This window comes from Ascidiella aspersa, chromosome 3 (assembly GCF_963924565.1).
Source record: "Ascidiella aspersa chromosome 3, kaAscAspe10.2, whole genome shotgun sequence".
Taxonomy (NCBI): Eukaryota; Metazoa; Chordata; class Ascidiacea; order Phlebobranchia; family Ascidiidae; genus Ascidiella; species Ascidiella aspersa.
In genome coordinates this window covers 34,300,403-34,321,295 of record NC_139449.1, presented here as the reverse complement: position 1 = coordinate 34,321,295, position 20,893 = coordinate 34,300,403, and the positions used below count along the sequence as shown (strand labels likewise).

Genomic DNA, 20,893 nt, shown 5'->3' with positions numbered 1-20,893 from the left:
GTTGTCCAAGTCTGGTTGGTATACCGGTATGGCCGAGGTCGTGGGCTCGAACCTCACAGCAGGCTAGTGGCTTTGCTCGCCTGGCCTAGCTAGCACTATAGTCCTGAGTTAACAACTGATTTGGCTTTTTTCGAAAGGTACCCGGATCCAAAATCCAGTGTTGTAATGACTTAAGTCATTGACTTGACTTAAGTCACTGTTTTCAAATGACTTGACTTGACTTAAGTCCTTTGACACAGCACAGGTATTTAGGACGTCAAGCTTAAAGCTAAAGTAACTAAATTAAAACTTTGTAGGTTGTATGTTTTGTGGGAACTAAAATTAACCAAAACGAAATCCCTTTGTTCACTGGGGTATTTTAGGCTTTAGTTTTAGTACCACTGTTATGGTTGAGTTATCACGGTATCATTTACATGTTCATAGAATACTAACAAGTTTAAACTTGCGTTCACAATCATCTGACAGTTAATTCAATGACAGATTGATGTTTGCACTGTAAACGTGCATAATGACCATTGTCATTTCGGCGAAATAATTTTTTGTAATTTTTTTTAGAAAATTTTCAACCCGTTTACCACAAAATTGTTTATTGCCAATTATCAGATAACCTATACACCGATATTTTTGTAAGTATTCGACTTAGGAAGATTCACACATTTTTTAATTGCAGTTTGTAATGATAATAAACAAAACAAACTAAAACAAAAAGCAAATACTGTTTCTGTATTTCACTTTCTAAACATTTATTGATACAACATCAACGTAACCAATAACCATATATTTTATTTTTTTCATTAGACAAGAAAGAATGACATGGGGAAATACCTTGGGGCTTTTAAAGACGTAACAATAGCAACAATCAATAAAGGAAACGAACAACGAGGCAATAGTTTCAAGGTACAGTATTGAACATTCGCACAAAGAAAGGTACTTAAACAAATGTTGTAAATCAACTAAATCAATTCCTGATGAATTTTCCTAAAAATTTACTATGTGAATTTGAACATTTTACAGTTTAATTATCATGCGATAATCGAAACTTGACAGGCTATAACTTTTTTCCTTTTCCACGATTTTCCTAAAAATTACTGTTAAACTACCTAATACAATAATAATTAACATAACGTTAGTCACTAACTCATGCCATTAAGGTTTTTGCAGAAAAATAACCTTTTCGAAGGCCTCTTTACGAAAAAAATACTATATTTTACGTGCGAAACCTCCCAGTTTGGCGGGTTATAACTTTTTTTCCCTGCCCATGATTTTCCTAAAAATTACTGTTAAACTACCTAATACAACACTTAACAACATAACGTTAGTCACTAACTCATGCCATTAAGGTTTTTGCAGAAAAATAACCTTTTCGAAGGCCTCTCTACGAAAAAAATGCTATAATTTACGTGCGAAACCTCCCAGTTTGACGGGTAATAACTTTTTTTCCCTGCCCATGATTTTCCTAAAAATTACTGTTAAACTACCTAATAAAACACTTAATAACATAACGTTAGTCACTAACTCATGCCATTAAGATTTTTGCAGAAAAATAACTTTTTCGAAGGCCTCACTACGAGAACAATGCTATATTTTACGTGCGAAACCTCCGAGTTTGACGGGTAATAACCTTTTTTCCCTGCCCATGATTTTCCTAAAAATTACTGTTAAACTACCTAATACAACACTTAATAACATAACGTTAGTCACTAACTCATGCCATTAAGGTTTTTGCAGAAAAATAAATTTTTCGAAGGCCTCTCTACGAAAAAAATACTATATTTTACGTGCGAAACCTCCCAGTTTGGCGGGTTATAACTTTTTTTCCCTGCCCATGATTTTCCTAAAAATTACTGTTAAACTACCTAATACAATACTAATTAACATAACGTTAGTCACTAACTCATGCCATTAAGGTTTTTGCAAAAAAATAACTTTTTCGAAGGCCTCTCTACGAAAAAAATACTATATTTTACGTGCGAAACCTCCCAGTTTGGCGGGTTATAACTTTTTTTCCCTGCCCATGATTTTCCTAAAAATTACTGTTAAACTACCTAATACAACACTTAACAACATAACGTTAGTCACTAACTCATGCCATTAAGGTTTTTGCAGAAAAATAACCTTTTCGAAGGCCTCTTTACGAAAAAAATACTATATTTTACGTGCGAAACCTCCGAGTTTGGCGGGTTATAACTTTTTTTCCCTGCCCATGATTTTCCTAAAAATTACTGTTAAACTACCTAATACAACACTTAACAACATAACGTTAGTCACTAACTCATGCCATTAAGGTTTTTGCAGAAAAATAACCTTTTCGAAGGCCTCTCTACGAAAAAAATACTATATTTTACGTGCGAAACCTCCCAGTTTGGCGGGTTATAACTTTTTTTCCCTGCCCATGATTTTCCTAAAAATTACTGTTAAACTACCTAATACAATACTAATTAACATAACGTTAGTCACTAACTCATGCCATTAAGGTTTTTGCCGAAAAATAAATTTTTCGAAGGCCTCTTTACGAAAAAAATACTATATTTTACGTGCGAAACCTCCGAGTTTGGCGGGTTATAACTTTTTTTCCCTGCCCATGATTTTCCTAAAAATTACTGTTAAACTACCTAATACAACACTTAACAACATAACGTTAGTCACTAACTCATGCCATTAAGGTTTTTGCAGAAAAATAACCTTTTCGAAGGCCTCTCTACGAAAAAAATACTATATTTTACGTGCGAAACCTCCCAGTTTGGCGGGTTATAACTTTTTTACCCTGCCCATGATTTTCCTAAAAATTACTGTTAAACTACCTAATACAATACTAATTAACATAACGTTAGTCACTAACTCATGCCATTAAGGTTTTTGCAAAAAAATAACTTTTTCGAAGGCCTCTCTACGAAAAAAATACTATATTTTACGTGCGAAACCTCCCAGTTTGGCGGGTTATAACTTTTTTTCCCTGCCCATGATTTTCCTAAAAATTACTGTTAAACTACCTAATACAACACTTAACAACATAATGTTAGTCACTAACTCATGCCATTAAGGTTTTTGCAGAAAAATAACCTTTTCGAAGGCCTCTCTACGAAAAAAATACTATATTTTACGTGCGAAACCTCCCAGTTTGGCGGGTTATAACTTTTTTTCCCTGCCCATGATTTTCCTAAAAATTACTGTTAAACTACCGAATACAATACTAATTAACATAACGTTAGTCACTAACTCATGCTATTCAGATTTTTCCCACAAAATTTTTAAAAGCGCCCTCCACAAGAAAATGCTGCTATATTTTTAGTGCAAAATCCCCCTTTTGGCTTAAAGCCCACTCAGTGTGACCCTTTTTTAATGGTTTGCTATTCATAGATTAAATTAGGCTTATACATTTCATAAAATTTAAGCATATACATATAAAACAAAAGTTTTTGAACTTTATACATTTAATCTAATATCCTAAAAAATGTACTGAATATTATAAGTTTTAAAAACTATTTTGCCAGCCGGGCAATCTTAGTTAGCAAGCCTGAACCCCACGTCAAGGGGTTGCCCTTTGTTCAGGTTTTCCTTTTTGTCACAGATGGAAAACCCCATATCCATAGGTTGGGTTGGAATATGGGGAAAACTAACTGGAAACAACCACTTTTTAATCAATATACATCAAAATGAAAGTATTTGAAACTAGTTGCTGCGAAGAATACACAACCAAAAAAAATTACTTATTAGACATTGGTTTAGTTTTAGAAACACTGTGGCAATGTGTATGTAATCAACCACCCAAGATGACAATTGTAGTTTTAGTGAAGGGCTGGTCAAAAAATATATTTTCAAATTTACACCATGATATCTAAAAGGTTGCAGAAACATGTATAAAAATTATACAGTACATTGTTTCTTAACCCTTCTCTAGATCCAAAATTTGCAATTGTCTGTTGAGCATAGGACAGCCTAAAAGCAGAATTAACACCAAGCGTCACATGGAACCAGTAAAATTTGTCATAGAAAAACATGAATATTGTAGTTTTCGTTCCTTGGTTAAGAAACACTTAAATAGTACATTAAAATTGTTGGCTATGGGACGATCGGGGGCAAAGTAACGCCCGAACCTGTGGATTGTTTATGTTAAAATATGTCCTGACTTACTGCAAAGCCATTTTCAGCCATGCTATTAAAAGTGGTTGTTTTGTATCCCAACTTGGTCGACGCATCAAAATATGTCATTTTGTTTGCCAACATTTCAAAATAAATAAATGCCTCATGACATGCAACTTTACTCAAACAACCTTTAACATGGAAGTTGTTCAGTACCTCTACAGAATTACAATAAATTTTATCTTCCAAAGAATTCACCTTAAATTCTATTCCGGAATAGGTTTTATTATACAAATGACCATCTGGAAATTTAGTTGCCCGATATCTATAGTTGCAAAGTTCACTCTCAATAAAGCTATACAACACGTTTCTTTGATCATAGTTTAGACTACCATTATCTAAACCTATTGTCAAATTGAAAGCAAATAAACAAGGCTTATTTTTCATAAAGAGCAAATGTCGACAACAACTAGGGGTTTTCTCTGCAGTTAAGTGTGGAGTTTTAATTATTATTCGTATTTGATTAACTATCTCACAAAATATTGTTTGAAAGTCAAATATTTTGGATGAAAAATGTGTTGAAAGGTTTTTGCTTAAACTAAATTCAATGCTTTCGCATAGTTGGATCTTTTCACCTCTAAATTTTGTCATATCAGGAATTTTTCGACGCCTTCTTTTAACTACAATGCGTTTGTCAAAAAGTTTCTCATTTTTTTCATCAAAATCTTTTTGGGTGTTATTAGTATTTTCTGCCGAATGTGGGTTTGTATGATCATCCTTATTTTCTATTGGAGATTGTTCGTTCAAGTCCATTGTGATGGTGTTACGATCTCCAATACACTCTAAATTTGTTGTTATTTTATAAAAGTAAATATAGGAATTTTCTAAAAGTTGTTTTTCAATTTCTGACCAAACAACGATTTTAACACTTTCATCATTGTATTGTATAATCTTATTTCCATAAAAAGCGTATGTAACATAATGGCCGACATTAACACTGCTAGATAACTCATAGACAACTTTTCTGTCATTAAAATAAGTGATCAAAAATTTGTTAGGTACAACTTTTTTAAAACATTTAAAACCAGTTGCGTTGCGACTAAGAATTAGACAAAGAACGTCAGGACTGCCCAAAATTCTACCATTAGTAGTACCACAAGAATATGGGTTGTTACATATAAAACAAAACAAATTTACATCTTTTAAAGCGCGATTTAAATATGATTTCAAATCAGAGTTGTCATCGTGATCAGAAAACATTGGAATTGTAAAAAAAGAATGATCGGAAGAAGTCACATTAATTTTGTTTTGGCAAATATCACATGTTGCTGATGTCTCTATCTTAAATAAACTTTGTAAACCACAATTTTCCAAAATTGAAGAAAAATTACACAACAACATAAATTCGCTTATATCATATTGTTCATTATCTTTCAGTTGTAAATCACCGCTTATTGCAACATACATATCTTTAAACTTATTATTATCGATTTTATTTTGTGCCAAATACCCAATAATCGGGGCTATTTTTTCACTTGCAGTACAGATAGTAAAAGTATAATCATGTTGCGCTCTTGTATTACTTTTTACTGCTTGTAAAAAGGAATTCAACCAACAATTATTAGCAAAATTAGGAAGACCAATTCCAACAACATTTGAGGTTTTCAAATAAGTGGATAACCTGTGGTCACATCTTACTGAATCCTGAACAAGTGCGTACAATACCCACATTCGAAAGCAATTTTGGTTAAAATCAATTTGACTATATTCAAGAATTTCACAACATATGGAATCCACAACATAACAAACACAAACACCACAGCTAACACTATCTGTTTGATTTATTTTTTCCCCAACATTTATTAAAATTGTACCACCGGAATACTGTTCAAGTAATGGCAACATATGCTGTCTTATATCAGAAATTAACAATTGGAGGTCTAAATTGCCGGAGTCATACAATGTTAGGGTATGCTTACTTTTTTGAAGCCACATTACCAAAAAATGATTTTTTAACAACAATGGGAAAAACACGTTGTTACGAATATTATTACTCTTATCTAGTATAGGTTTAAGAGCTGTGTTCATATTCTTGTATGTTTTTCCTTTTAGGATTTGACTTGCCAATATGCAATTTAAAAAACCAAATTCTTCAAAATTTTTCAAGGAGTTACATAAATTAACTGTTCTAGCTATGTAACAGTCAACAACTTTATCTGTAAGCCAACCAATTTCAAATCTTTGACCACCAATACATGCAAGAATCGCGCGATATGTTTTACCAACTGGGTTTGTACAGAGTGAACACAAGTCAAACCATGACAATGTTTGATTGTTGTTGCTGACAAGAGCGGTGTCACTGATACAATCTTTTAAATTGCACTGGTGCCAGGTTTCGCACGTAAATTATAGCATTTTTTTCGTAGAGAGGCCTTCGAAAAGGTTATTTTTCTGCAAAAACCTTAATGGCATGAGTTAGTGACTAACGTTATGTTGTTAAGTGTTGTATTAGGTAGTTTAACAGTAATTTTTAGGAAAATCATGGGCAGGGAAAAAAAGTTATAACCCGCCAAACTCGGAGGTTTCGCACGTAAAATATAGTATTTTTTTCGTAGAGAGGCCTTCGAAAAATTTATTTTTCGGCAAAAACCTTAATGGCATGAGTTAGTGACTAACGTTATGTTAATTAGTATTGTATTAGGTAGTTTAACAGTAATTTTTAGGAAAATCATGGGCAGGGAAAAAAAGTTATAACCCGCCAAACTGGGAGGTTTCGCACGTAAAATATAGTATTTTTTTCGTAGAGAGGCCTTCGAAAAATTTATTTTTTTGCAAAAACCTTAATGGAATGAGTTAGTGACTAACGTTATGTTAATTAGTATTGTATTAGGTAGTTTAACAGTAATTTTTAGGAAAATCATGGGCAGGGAAAAAAAGTTATAACCCGCCAAACTGGGAGGTTTCGCACGTAAAATATAGTATTTCTTTCGTAGAGAGGCCTTCGAAAAATTTATTTTTTTGCAAAAACCTTAATGGAATGAGTTAGTGACTAACGTTATGTTAATTAGTATTGTATTAGGTAGTTTAACAGTAATTTTTAGGAAAATCATGGGCAGGGAAAAAAAGTTATAACCCGCCAAACTGGGAGGTTTCGCACGTAAAATATAGTATTTTTTTCGTAGAGAGGCCTTCGAAAAATTTATTTTTCTGCAAAAACCTTAATGGCATGAGTTAGTGACTAACGTTATGTTATTAAGTGTTGTATTAGGTAGTTGAACAGTAATTTTTAGGAAAATCATGGGCAGGGAAAAAAAGTTATAACCCGCCAAACTGGGAGGTTTCGCACGTAAAATATAGTATTTTTTTCGTAGAGAGGCCTTCGAAAAATTTATTTTTTTGCAAAAACCTTAATGGCATGAGTTAGTGACTAACGTTATGTTATTAAGTGTTGTATTAGGTAGTTGAACAGTAATTTTTAGGAAAATCATGGGCAGGGAAAAAAAGTTATAACCCGCCAAACTGGGAGGTTTCGCACGTAAAATATAGTATTTTTTTCGTAGAGAGGCCTTCGAAAAAGTTATTTTTTTGCAAAAACCTTAATGGCATGAGTTAGTGACTAACGTTATGTTAATTAGTATTGTATTAGGTAGTTTAACAGTAATTTTTAGGAAAATCATGGGCAGGGAAAAAAAGTTATAACCCGCCAAACTGGGAGGTTTCGCACGTAAAATATAGTATTTTTTTCGTAGAGAGGCCTTCGAAAAATTTATTTTTTTGCAAAAACCTTAATGGCATGAGTTAGTGACTAACGTTATGTTGTTAAGTGTTGTATTAGGTAGTTTAACAGTAATTTTTAGGAAAATCATGGGCAGGGAAAAAAAGTTATAACCCGCCAAACTCGGAGGTTTCGCACGTAAAATATAGTATTTTTTTCGTAGAGAGGCCTTCGAAAAATTTATTTTTCGGCAAAAACCTTAATGGCATGAGTTAGTGACTAACGTTATGTTGTTAAGTATTGTATTAGGTAGTTTAACAGTAATTTTTAGGAAAATCATGGGCAGGGAAAAAAAGTTATTACCCGTCAAACTGGGAGGTTTCGCACGTAAATTATAGTATTTTTTTCGTAGAGAGGCCTTCGAAAAATTTATTTTTCTGCAAAAACCTTAATGGCATGAGTTAGTGACTAACGTTATGTTATTAAGTGTTGTATTAGGTAGTTTAACAGTAATTTTTAGGAAAATCATGGGCAGGGAAAAAAAGTTATTACCCGTCAAACTGGGAGGTTTCGCACGTAAATTATAGCATTGTTCTCGTAGTGAGGCCTTCGAAAAATTTATTTTTCTGCAAAAATCTTAATGGCATGAGTTAGTGACTAACGTTATGTTATTAAGTGTTTTATTAGGTAGTTTAACAGTAATTTTTAGGAAAATCATGGGCAGGGAAAAAAAGTTATTACCCGTCAAACGTGGAGGTTTCGCACGTAAATTATAGCATTTTTTTCGTAGAGAGGCCTTCGAAAAGGTTATTTTTCTGCAAAAACCTTAATGGCATGAGTTAGTGACTAACGTTATGTTGTTAAGTGTTGTATTAGGTAGTTTAACAGTAATTTTTAGGAAAATCATGGGCAGGGAAAAAAAGTTATAACCCGCCAAACTCGGAGGTTTCGCACGTAAAATATAGTATTTTTTTCGTAGAGAGGCCTTCGAAAAATTTATTTTTCGGCAAAAACCTTAATGGCATGAGTTAGTGACTAACGTTATGTTGTTAAGTGTTGTATTAGGTAGTTTAACAGTAATTTTTAGGAAAATCATGGGCAGGGAAAAAAAGTTATTACCCGTCAAACTGGGAGGTTTCGCACGTAAATTATAGTATTTTTTTCGTAGAGAGGCCTTCGAAAAAGTTATTTTTTTGCAAAAACCTTAATGGCATGAGTTAGTGACTTACGTTATGTTAATTAGTATTGTATTAGGTAGTTTAACAGTAATTTTTAGGAAAATCATGGGCAGGGAAAAAAAGTTATAACCCGCCAAACTGGGAGGTTTCGCACGTAAAATATAGTATTTTTTTCGTAGAGAGGCCTTCGAAAAATTTATTTTTCTGCAAAAACCTTAATGGCATGAGTTAGTGACTAACGTTATGTTATTAAGTGTTGTATTAGGTAGTTTAACAGTAATTTTTAGGAAAATCATGGGCAGGGAAAAAAAGTTATAACCCGCCAAACTGGGAGGTTTCGCACGTAAAATATAGTATTTCTTTCGTAGAGAGGCCTTCGAAAAAGTTATTTTTCTGCAAAAACCTTAATGGCATGAGTTAGTGACTAACGTTATGTTAATTATTATTGTATTAGGTAGTTTAACAGTAATTTTTAGGAAAATCGTGGAAAAGGAAAAAAGTTATAGCCTGTCAAGTTTCGATTATCGCATGATAATTAAACTGTAAAATGTTCAAATTCACATAGTAAATTTTTAGGAAAATTCATCAGGAATTCATTTAGTTGATTTACAACATTTGTTTAAGTACCTTTCTTTGTGCGAATGTTCAATACTGTACCTTGAAACTATTGCCTCGTTGTTCGTTTCCTTTATTGATTGTTGCTATTGTTACGTCTTTAAAAGCCCCAAGGTATTTCCCCATGTCATTCTTTCTTGTCTAATGAAAAAAATAAAATATATGGTTATTGGTTACGTTGATGTTGTATCAATAAATGTTTAGAAAGTGAAATACAGAAACAGTATTTGCTTTTTGTTTTAGTTTGTTTTGTTTATTATCATTACAAACTACAATTAAAAAATGTGTGAATCTTCCTAAGTCGAATACTTACAAAAATATCGGTGTATAGGTTATCTGATAAACGTTTATAAAACTCGCTATTAAATTTTCTTGAATATGTTTTTTTTTAGTTCTTAGATTGGCAATAAACAATTTTGTGGTAAACGGGTTGAAAATTTTCTAAAAAAAATTACAAAAAATTATTTCGCCGAAATGACAATGGTGCATAATGTATAACAAGTTGTCAGCCATTGTGGATCAGAGCCAACATTGTCAGTGTAAGCACAGATTTTTGAGTTTTTTTTTGAAGTTCAGTTATGGTTTATTACAAACCACACAAACGAGATAACGTTGAATTTCTTGTAATACGTGTTTCTGTTTAATTAACATGTTGTCCAAATATTTCCCATAATTAAGGCCTAATATCATTTAATTTTGCCTGGTCTGCATAATTTTGATCTATATTGTTGTTTCATGTAGTATTTTAAAAGTTATCTTTTTTGATAACGATGCTGTTTAGTCACTGGTTCACTGTAATGTAATTTGTAATAACTGTACTCATGACTTATAATATTTATTATAAATATTTGCCCAAATAGAAAACCCTTTACACATTCCATACTGCTTTTTCTTGAAAATACACCTTTAAAAGTCGTTTTTCAGATATATTTTTATAAATTGCTGCACCCGTTTTTGTTTAGCAAACAGCTGTTTTTCATACATTTAAAAATTCATAGCTTGTACAATTATTTGTGGATAAATTTGGTTAAGGTTCATGTTTGCATGCAGAATTTTTTACATTCAGTAGTTTTTGTAGGATCATGAATATGTGTTATGGGTTGATAAGTAAGTGAGTACCATAACATGCAAAACAAATATTTTTTCCACAAGTGTACAATACAATAAATTTGCAAATAAGCAGCAAAACTAGACTTACTAGCCTTCATTATACTTACCAGGTTTCTAAATTTAGTGTATATATATTTTGACAATTTACCCACTTGATTTAAATTTTGATGTTAGTTGGTTAATATGGACAAATCATTATTTAATTTTTGTTAATATGTTTTTCATTTGGAATGCATATTAATGGTGCGGTGATGAATCTAAATCCAAAGACTTATTCACTGTAACTAAATGCCCTGTAAACAACACTGGTACATAATTACTTAACATTTTGTTAGCTTCACTCCTTACTATTAAAAAGCATTGAGATTTTTACTAGTTTTACAGCATTGATTTTGTTTTGGTTTGAGATTATTGATTTAAAATACTCTACAAAAAGTTTTGGTTGTGTTTATCGCACAAATTGTACAGTATTGTTAGTACATTCTACATTAATTCACACAAATTAAAATGCCAAGTAAACAATTATATTTAAAGAATCATTATACAGAAAGCATTTGAGCGTTTGTGTTAGGTATGTAAAATATGAACAAAGAAGTGTCAGAAACAACCAGAAAAGTATGACAAGAAAAAAACAAGATGCTCCTCAAAGGCTGGGTGGTAAGATACAGTTAACTATTTTTTTAAATACCCTTTTTGATATCTTGTCAGTTGTTTTGGTCAATGTACAGCTAATAGTTTCACCAAATAGGTAAAGCACCTTAATTGTAGTAACCACTGGTATGAATTTCTTTTTTATTTACTTCAAGATTTACTACCTAATGTTAAAAGCGCTACACCTGTATTTTACGTTCAAAACAATTTATTGGATATTCTGATTGATAAGTGAATACAGGCCTTGAGTTGTCAAACAGTTTAAAAGGTATAGACAGTTATAAACAGCATAGACATTTATAAAGTAAAAGTCATGTTACAAAGGCTTATATATTATACAAAAAATAGATGAGTCTTCAACCCTTAATTTTATATTGGAATGTATTATATACTCTACTATTATTTATAGACCTCCAATGGTCATTCATTGGTTTAAAGTAGACCTCTCGCAAAATGCAATTTACAAAACTAAAAACAAATAGAAACAAATTCATAGGTTACCTAAAACATTTCTATATTTCTTAAAATACCTATAATTTGTAAATCAACATTTTAAATCAATGTTCATCTACTGTCAAAGAAAATTCTGATTATTTTTTTTAATTTGACAGGTAATTTAATATTTAATGTAATGTAAATATTGTGTGTCGCTTATAATTTGCAAATGTGCAGATACAGTTACTATACAATAGTACACAATGCTTTGCTTGCATTGTATTTCATATTTGACAGTGCTAGGAAGGAAATGAGTGTTTACAATACCTAGTCATCCTGGATAAGTCATACTTTGCAATTAACAACAAGGAAGGCATAAATTTCCTCTGTGTTTTTTTACTTTAGTTGGTTAATGTGTTCGACATACCCTACTTGCAGTTCTAAGAAAAAGTTTTATCATTTTGTTAGTAGCAAGTGTAGCTGCTACTTAATGGGACTTTGATTTTACAAGAACTATTTTTAACGCCAGTATTTGATGAACTGTCTAGACTTGAAAATAGTGATACCGTTTTGCTTGTCTTGGATCAATCATCATTACTTCGTAAATGTGAACCTCATAAGTCCTGATGGGAACAGTAGAAAATATTTTTTTTGTTTGCAAAATGACAACCTGAATTGCATGGTTAGGTGCTACAAAGTTTGGAGGCCTGACATTTGTGTCAGACTCAAGTTTTGGCAACCGTTGGAATCTTAATTTTACCAGCATCTGCAAACTGAATCTGATTCATATGAGCTATTTATTCAGGGTTGTGAATTGTTGCCAAGTCTTTACGTCTTTGAATTGATTTGTGTATAAATTGAAAAGTCTTTTAAAAATCATATGTTCTTCAAAAAGTCTTTGAAATTATTTTATTTGCAGCTTCAAGTTATGTGGTAGATAAGTGCGTTGAAAAAAACCGTTTTTTACTAATTTTTATTGTGTTGACCATTGCATTTTGTACTCTTTATTTTCTTATGTTTAAAATATATCAAGTGGTTCAATTAAGGTCTTCAAAAGGCTATACGTTTCATTTAAATTTCTTTGTGGTAGATTGTTTAAAATCACTGATTTATCACGTCTGAATGCGTGTCTCTTAACGCCAACAACAATACGTCATTTCTATGTAATCTTCAGTGTTTTTTGTAATAGTGTGTAATAACAATGAAAATTTTTGAAACTTACACCATTATTTAGTCTCGCTCAAAAAAGAACTGCGAACGGCAAATTCAATGTTCTACTTCAATACAACTGTCCATAAAAAAAAATTGCGAAAAACGGAAAAATTCTATTTTAACAATCCTCGAAAAATTGACAAATATAACATTTGATGTGGTAGTTAAACTAAACTGTTTAATAACTAGTGATAAAACATTATGTTAAAATGTCATTTAACATTCGGTAAACGTAAAATTCAGTACGGCATTGATGTAAGATGTAGCAAAACACGATGGAAACCAACATAAAAACGGAACTACATCAATTCAATGTGGAGCTCAAGAAAACTGTATAACGAAAGGTGACAAAACGGTAAAAGCTTTACGCTCTAAAATTGTAAAACGTATATTCTAATGGTTGCACCGTGCACGGATCTGTAATGTAGATTAATAATTATAAATTGTAAAGCAAAAAAGGTCAAGTCTGAGTACTCGAAATGATAAAATTTGCGTCCCACCTTTTATAAGTGATGTTTGAATTACTCCTCAGTCACATTAACTGAAGATAATTCAAGTTCACATCGAAGCGTCTTTATAAAGATATTGTTGATTAATTGGACCTTTTTGGCTTTGTAATTTATTTTCAAGCCGAAATCTAATGTGCTTTTAAATAAAACAATGTTGCGAAAAACACTGTATAGTAAGAATCGCCTTCATTCAAAGTTAAATACATTAAAATGTTCCGTAAACGGTATAAACGCTCCTTAAACAGCACTCCAAAAGCGGCTTCCGACCAGCTGCTTATAGGAAAACAGGGTTTAGCTGAGAAGAAGCCCTTCAAAAATCGCTAAACAGTTTCCTCTCATAAAAAAACAACAACTAAAAGCTCTCGATTACGAAAACAAGCCGTCCATCATTGGTCGTCGTCCGATGACGCGCCATCAGTCACTCGAGACAAGCACCTCTCTACGTCACAATGCCCCCACTATGACGATGGATCCCGGTCCTTATTGCGGGTTCAAACCTGGGCCGTCAACTCTTGACCCCCGCTGCTCCTTTCGGGAGTTCCCCTAAGCACAATATTCGTCTTATGTTGTTTTTGGTGAGCGATGGCAGTTTAATATAACGTGGCTTTTGTTGGACGCAGAAGTGTAAATTTAAATCGCATATTTTTGAAGAGCTGTTGTTTCCATTACCTCAGGTTAACAAGAATTAAGAGCGCGCTGTTTTATTAAAATATCCAAGTGTGATAATTCTTTTAGTGATGTTTTGTTTGCCTATATACATTTGGCCGGTTTCGCCATTTCACGTACGGTTTATTTAGTCGAAAGTGTCACTCGGAATTTTAGGTCTTTGGTTGGCATTATGAACGTGGTCTCAATTAGGTCTTTGATGTCAGAATATTTTTTTAAGACCTCTATTTTCCCCCTAAAAAAGGTCATTAGTCAGCACTTAGGGCGTGGTGGCGTGATGTTAAATCATAGGTGTCACCATATCATTTTTTCAATACTCATTTCTCCCTCTCCCCTCCCTTCTTAATACACAGAAAAACATACAGAGAAAAAATAACAGAACGACGAAGGTTGCTAAATACTATGTTTATGTGTTTTGTCAAGATTAATAACATGGTTATGCCTCGTTAGGACTATGGCCTCAACTTATTTCATATGACGATTAACTGCTTTGACGAAACATCGCATATTTTTTGATTATCTTATATTGCACCATTTGTCAGCCAGTTTTCTTTGTGTATTCATTCTGTGGAGCTTACTTATAAACTTCGATCGTTTACGTTTCTGTATGCAACGATATACAAATACAATGCAAAAAGATCGAGATTATTGAAAAAGCGCGAAAAAATAAATAAATCAGAATTGCATCTCAACGATTAAATGACCTGGTTGCCCGTAAATATCAGATCAATGAACTTTGCAGATTTGAGTTTTTAATGAGACTTGTGCTTAACTCTATATGGTAATGAAAGATACACACATGTGTGTTCAACAATTGTGATCCAGCTCTTTTGAAGCTGCTTTCAGACCAACGAATAAGGTATACGTGTCATTTGTACACCGAAAGCCATCGAAGATTCATCGAATCTGTCGATCAATGATGCAAGCAAGGCAGGCTAGAATAGCAACTAGCCTGCAGTGAGGTTCGAACTCACGACCTCCGGCCATATCAGGATCGTAAGGCAACTTGGAAAAGCTATTGTCTCCTTTTTGATCTTGCCGCATATTTTAATTTTTTTGTATGCTGGTAAAAACGATTGGTAGAAAGAAAGTTGGTGTTGTCAAATGATGTCATACCTTAATCAAATCATGCAGGGGTAAAAATACGCACTGAATTTCGCTGTGAATAAAGGATTTCCCTATTTTCGATTTAGCCGAGAACTTTTGTCGTCTAAATAAACCATAGGCGAAAGTTTGCCACCAGGGAAAATTGGCTGGGTAAATTTGAAGGCTAAGTTAGGTAAGCTGTAATTAAACCAATCACGGCATAATTTAAGAAAAGAGTAGTTGTAAAAGACGCTGTGACGCCTTCTTCTTAAATGTATTTACACTCCACTTCAGTTTCACATTTGTTGGATTGAAAACAGCAGGTTTCTTAAGTCTACTTGTTTTATAACGTTAATTTATGACGTAATTTCCAACATTTCCATACCCACCTTGGTCCACGCGAACCAAAAAAGTTTGGGGATCCACTTAAAATAATTTTAAGAACCCCTATACTCTATGGGAACCGTGAGCTTTCATGCGCTTGCGATTAAAGAGCAACGTTTCTAAATTTTAAGTTCAACTTTTTTAGAAATTTATTGATATTTACAATTAATCAAACGTACTCCAGCAATATAAGATCAAAATTAGAATAACACTAAGGTCGGAATAAGGTATAAATCGCAATATGACCTCAACTATTCAGAATAAGACTTAAATGTCCAAAATTATTTTTACCTAATCCAAACCCGGAAAATCCCATTTATTTAAACAATATCCCAAATTTAAACATCACCCGGTACCCACCTCTGACTTCTTACACCTTTTATTCCGATACAGATATTCGATATTTCTGACAGAAAGTATCACGAATTGATCCGATTACAAAATACGTCATTACTATGTTTCAAGTTGCGGCTTGCGTAGTGCTCCACTTGCCTAGAACAGTTGGTTTAGGTTTTTATTAGCATACATCTTGACTTATGTTGTGTTATGTTTTTAGATACTGATGATGCTTTATAGCGAAATATATTTATCTTTCTGTAACATACAAACAAACTGATTTTCGGTTTACCAAGTTCTGTACTTAGTTTAGTCTTTATCATTGATGTGTAACCAGAATCGTTTGTTTTCACCATACGGATTCAGGCAGATTTTGTTATTCGAAATAATTCTTGATTACTTTGTTCAAACGAGAAAAATAAATAGATGAAAGTTTCAAGGTGTTTTTTCCAGGCGATGTGACAACATATTGCTTTTTTTTAAAGAAGATAAGTTAATTTTTCGATAAATGTTGAGAAAAAGTTGTTACGCGAAACTTTTCAAAAAATCGCTCACGTATCCCAGTTTGAGAACAACTACACGGACTAAAAAACAAACCTCAGGCGAAACAACAATCCGAAAACGTGCAATCAGCGTCGGCGCCGTCGGGTTTTCAAATAACCCCGTCTGCCCCCGTCGACCTCACCCATCCATCAGTGCTTTCGCGAGCTGCCAAACCCCGCTTTTTGCTGCTTTTGGACGATTGACTGACGAGCTTTGGCGCTTTACACCAACTTGCTTGTCCCCGGTCGCCGCTGAAATGCAATAGCTGTAATTTCCTCTCACTCGCTGCCTGTAACCGACAGAGTTTTTTTGCGAGTTGAAAGCGAGAATAACTAGACAGGGTGTGCGGTTTTTGCATATTTTTCCAGGGGGTATAGCGCGGTTCTACTATATTATATCAGGGGGTATGGTGCGGTTCTACTATATTATACCAGGGGGGTACAGCGCAGTTCTACTATACTTTACCAGGGTGTCATTCCTTAGTTATTCTATATTCTTTCAACGGGTCTTATTTGTCAGTGTCCATATACTCCCAATGTTGTGCTTCCAGTTTCGGTGCTTTAGCAGGCAAAAGCGGATGTGGCCCGAAGTTGCGTGGTATAGGTTGGACATGGTGCACTTTTACAAGAATGATTGTCAGTGGTCTTAATATAAATTTGGCTGCGAAGCAAACCTATAACTTGTCTTTATAATTAAAAAATATTTGACAATTTTTTCTTCCACCCCTGTACGCCTCTCATTGGGGACAAAAGTCAACAGTGTGACGTAATCGATTTAGTTCTTTACAGCTATATACTCTAACCTAGCGGCAGAAAACCTTTAATGCTGAATTTGTTCATATCACTTGCTTTATTCTGGCCGCGAAGCGTCTGGCTGCCTACTGTGCTTTTTTTGTCCAGCGCGTGCAACATTCATTGTGCGAAGTGGCTTGTCTCAGGGAAACTAAGCGCGTGCGACTTGCCTTTTAAAAAGAGGCTTCTCTTAGTAAATTAACTTATTGCTTTGACAAAACAACATATTTTACCGCCGCAGATTGAAATGAAAAATTGTGGAGGCAGTGTACACCACTCTGTTTCCAGTTTTTATTCTATGAATGAAATCACTTTAATTTCTATATTTTTGTTTAGTTGTTTTCCCCCATAGGTTAATTATTTTAAATTGAAGTTCAAAATTGGCCTGAGGAGCAATCTATAATTTGTCTTTGTAATTGAAAACTATTTAACAATGTTTTCTTTAGTTTTTTAGACACCTCTAAACACAAAAACGGCCGAATTTTAATTTTACCCCCCTAAATTACTCCCCTTTTTTTCAAGAGGTAAAATGTTTATTTTAACATCAGCTTTAAATGGTTCTCTAACATTTGTGAAATTTTCAGATGTTTATGTCATTTCCTTCTAGTGTAAATATATCAAAAACTAGACAGGGTGTGCGGTTTTTGTATATTTTGCTAGGGGGTTATAGCGCGGTTCTACTATATTATACCAGGGGGGGTATAGCGCAGTTCCACTATACTTTACCAGGGTGTTATTCCTTGGTTATTCTATATTCTTTCAACGGGTCTTATTTGTCAGTGTCCATATACTTCCAATGTTGTGCTTCCAGTTTCGGTGCTTTAGCAGGCAAAAGCGGATGTGGCCCGAAGTTGCGTGTTATAGGTTGGACATGGTGCACTTTTACAAGATTGATTGCCAGTGGTCTTAATATAAATTTGGCTGCGAAGCAAACCTATAACTTGTCTTTATAATTGAAAAATATTTGACAATTTTTTCTTGCAACCCTATACGCCTCTATCTGGGGACAAAAATCAATAGTGTGATATGTGTTCGATTTAGTTCTTTACAGCTATCTACTCTAATCTAGCGGCAGAAAACCTTCAATACAGAATTTCTTCATATCGCTTGCCTTATTCTGGCCGCGAAGCGGCTGGCTCCCTGCTGTGCTTTTTTTGTCCAGCGCGTGCAACATCCATTGTGCAAAGTGTCTCGTCTTAGTGAATTAACTTATTGCTCTTACAAAACAACATATTTTACCGCCGCAAGTCTAAATAAAAAATCTGCCAGGCAGTGTACACCAATTTGTTTGCAATTTTTTTCCATCAAAAAATCACTTTAATTTCTATATTTTTGGTTAATTATTTTCCCCCATGGGTTAATTATTTTGAGTTGAAGGTCAAAATTTTGCTGTGAAGCAACCTATAATTTGTCTTTATAATTGAAAACTGTTTAACAATGTTTTCTTTAGTTTTTTAGACACCTCTAAACACAAAAATGGCCGAATTTTAATTTTGCCCCCCTAAAATACTCCCCTATTTTCAAGAGGTAAAATGTTTATTTTAACATCAGCTTTAAATGGTTCTCTAACATTTGTGAAATTTTCAGATTTTTATGTCATTTCCTTCTAGTGTAAATATATCATTGAAATTTCCTAAAGTGTTGTGCATTTTGACCCCCCGGATAAACAGTTCAGGGCTAATGTTTAAAATTTTGTTACTTAGCATTGTATATGTCATGTATCCATCATCCATAAATATATCAGATTTTTTTTACATTTTTTCATCTCTGAAAAGTGCCGAAAACCAAAATTAACAAAAAATGACAGTTTTACCCCCCTAAAAACCACCCCTTAGAACCTAGGCAATTTTTTTTTATATTAGAAACAACTTTGGGAGGGTATTTAACAGTTGTGAAAATTTCATGTTCCAACTATGTTTTTTTCCTTGTCAAAAGTGAGCCATAAAAAATTGACTGAAAAAAAAAAAAAATAATTCGGACAAAAACAACATGTGTCCAAAAAAAAATTTTTTTTTTCGGGCCACATAATAATTCGGACAAAAACAACATGTGTCCAAAAAAAATTTTTTTTTTTCGGGCCACATAATTAGGCTCACTTCTCAATGGCCAGTGCTGCTGTTTGAAGCAGTCGTGAAAGGAAGCCCGTGCGGTCCAGAAACAGCGTTCCGGTAAAACTGTTTTAGCAGGTACGCCGTATCGGTAAAAATAACTCTTTTTAAACAGGCCATCCAGTTATCTTATGTCCTTAAAAGTTTCCTTTTAATCTATGTAGAGAACAAAAGGCAAATGACAGCTGTCCACTCCCCGAAAAAAGGTTCTTTGTTGTTTTATATTTTTGCTGCATGACGTCATCAAATCGTTTTTTTTTAAGTGAAACTTGAGGTGCGCATATTATCGAAGGAGGCGTGCATTAGTGCAGTGGTTCTCAACCTTTTAAATTTTAAAAACAATTCGGTGGACCTTTAAAAATCAAAACCAACCCTAAATGTGATTACGACAAAAATATGCAACGTGAAAGCAAATAATGGAAACTTTAATTTAATGAGCAATATGCTTCTGTCTTTTTAAAATCATACGTGTTATAAGCTTTTCACGTACAACTGGTCTTAAAGTTTAAGACTTAAACAAGTTGTAGCCTACTTTCAAACAGTTGGGCACAACACTTGCAGCATTGTGACGTACGATAGGGTTCAAAGTAGACGATTCACTCTATGTAACGTCACAATGCTCCAAATTACGGAGCTGGCGGAGTTCTAAATCTGATGGACAAGCCTTCAGCATCTTGCATTTTGCAATTGAGATATAAAATTTTAATATGTTTGGCCGAGCGGCAACGGTCCGCGGACCGGCGGTTGAGAACCACTGCATTAGTGCGTTCACGTTAGGGATGTTCGATAATAATATAGGAACGGGGCCGATACCCGATGCCAAGATGTAGTATCGGTAGTCGTTCACTAATTTGAAGTTCACTTCACCAATTTGATAAAGGAGTTTCACTAATTTAATGTAAGAATTTCACTAATTTAATATAGGAAGTTCAGCCATGATTTCCGATGCAACGCAGAAAGTTTTACCTTTAAAGGTAAATTTGTCAAAGTTGGTTAATAATTTTAGGTAATAGTACTTCTTCACGCTGAAGCATATTTTGGCGTAATATTCTTGAAAGATTACCTTTGGACATTTCGTTGCCTGGTTCGCTTGTTTCAGCATAGTAGTGACGTCATTTGGCATCGGATCGGATCGGATCGCGTTACGTTTAGTCCGAAATATCGGTATCGTATCGGAATACAATGTCAAGTATCGGACAAATCAGTTCACGTCCAAGTGGTTTATTAATTCATCGCTGATATGGGCGACTAGGCTCCTCACCTAGTTCATAAACCGAGAGAACTCGTTAAAACGTTGTGGTAATTTGATGGATTGTAGTGCCTTTCTAAAAAAAACCTTTAACGGTAAAATTTGTCCCAAACCACAAAGTTCAGACCAAAAATAAATTGTAACTGATGGCTTGGAAGAAGTCCTTAAAATGGATGTTACAAGCCCTTTAATTAGATTTAAAAAATGTTAAGTTTAAGATGTTTA

General features: G+C 33.7%; 1 protein-coding gene across 1 annotated transcript in view; it reads left to right on the top strand.

Annotated features, from left to right (window-relative positions):
• The first annotated feature begins 11,241 nt into the window (after positions 1-11,241).
• LOC146162650 (uncharacterized) overlaps positions 11,242-20,893 on the top strand; it is a 56,285-nt gene continuing 46,633 nt past the window's right edge. Inside the window, exon 1 of the mRNA XM_083385262.1 lies at positions 11,242-11,355. Coding sequence (XP_083241388.1) covers positions 11,316-11,355 — 40 coding nt within the window. The 5' untranslated portion in view covers positions 11,242-11,315. The remainder of the gene's footprint in view (positions 11,356-20,893) is intronic.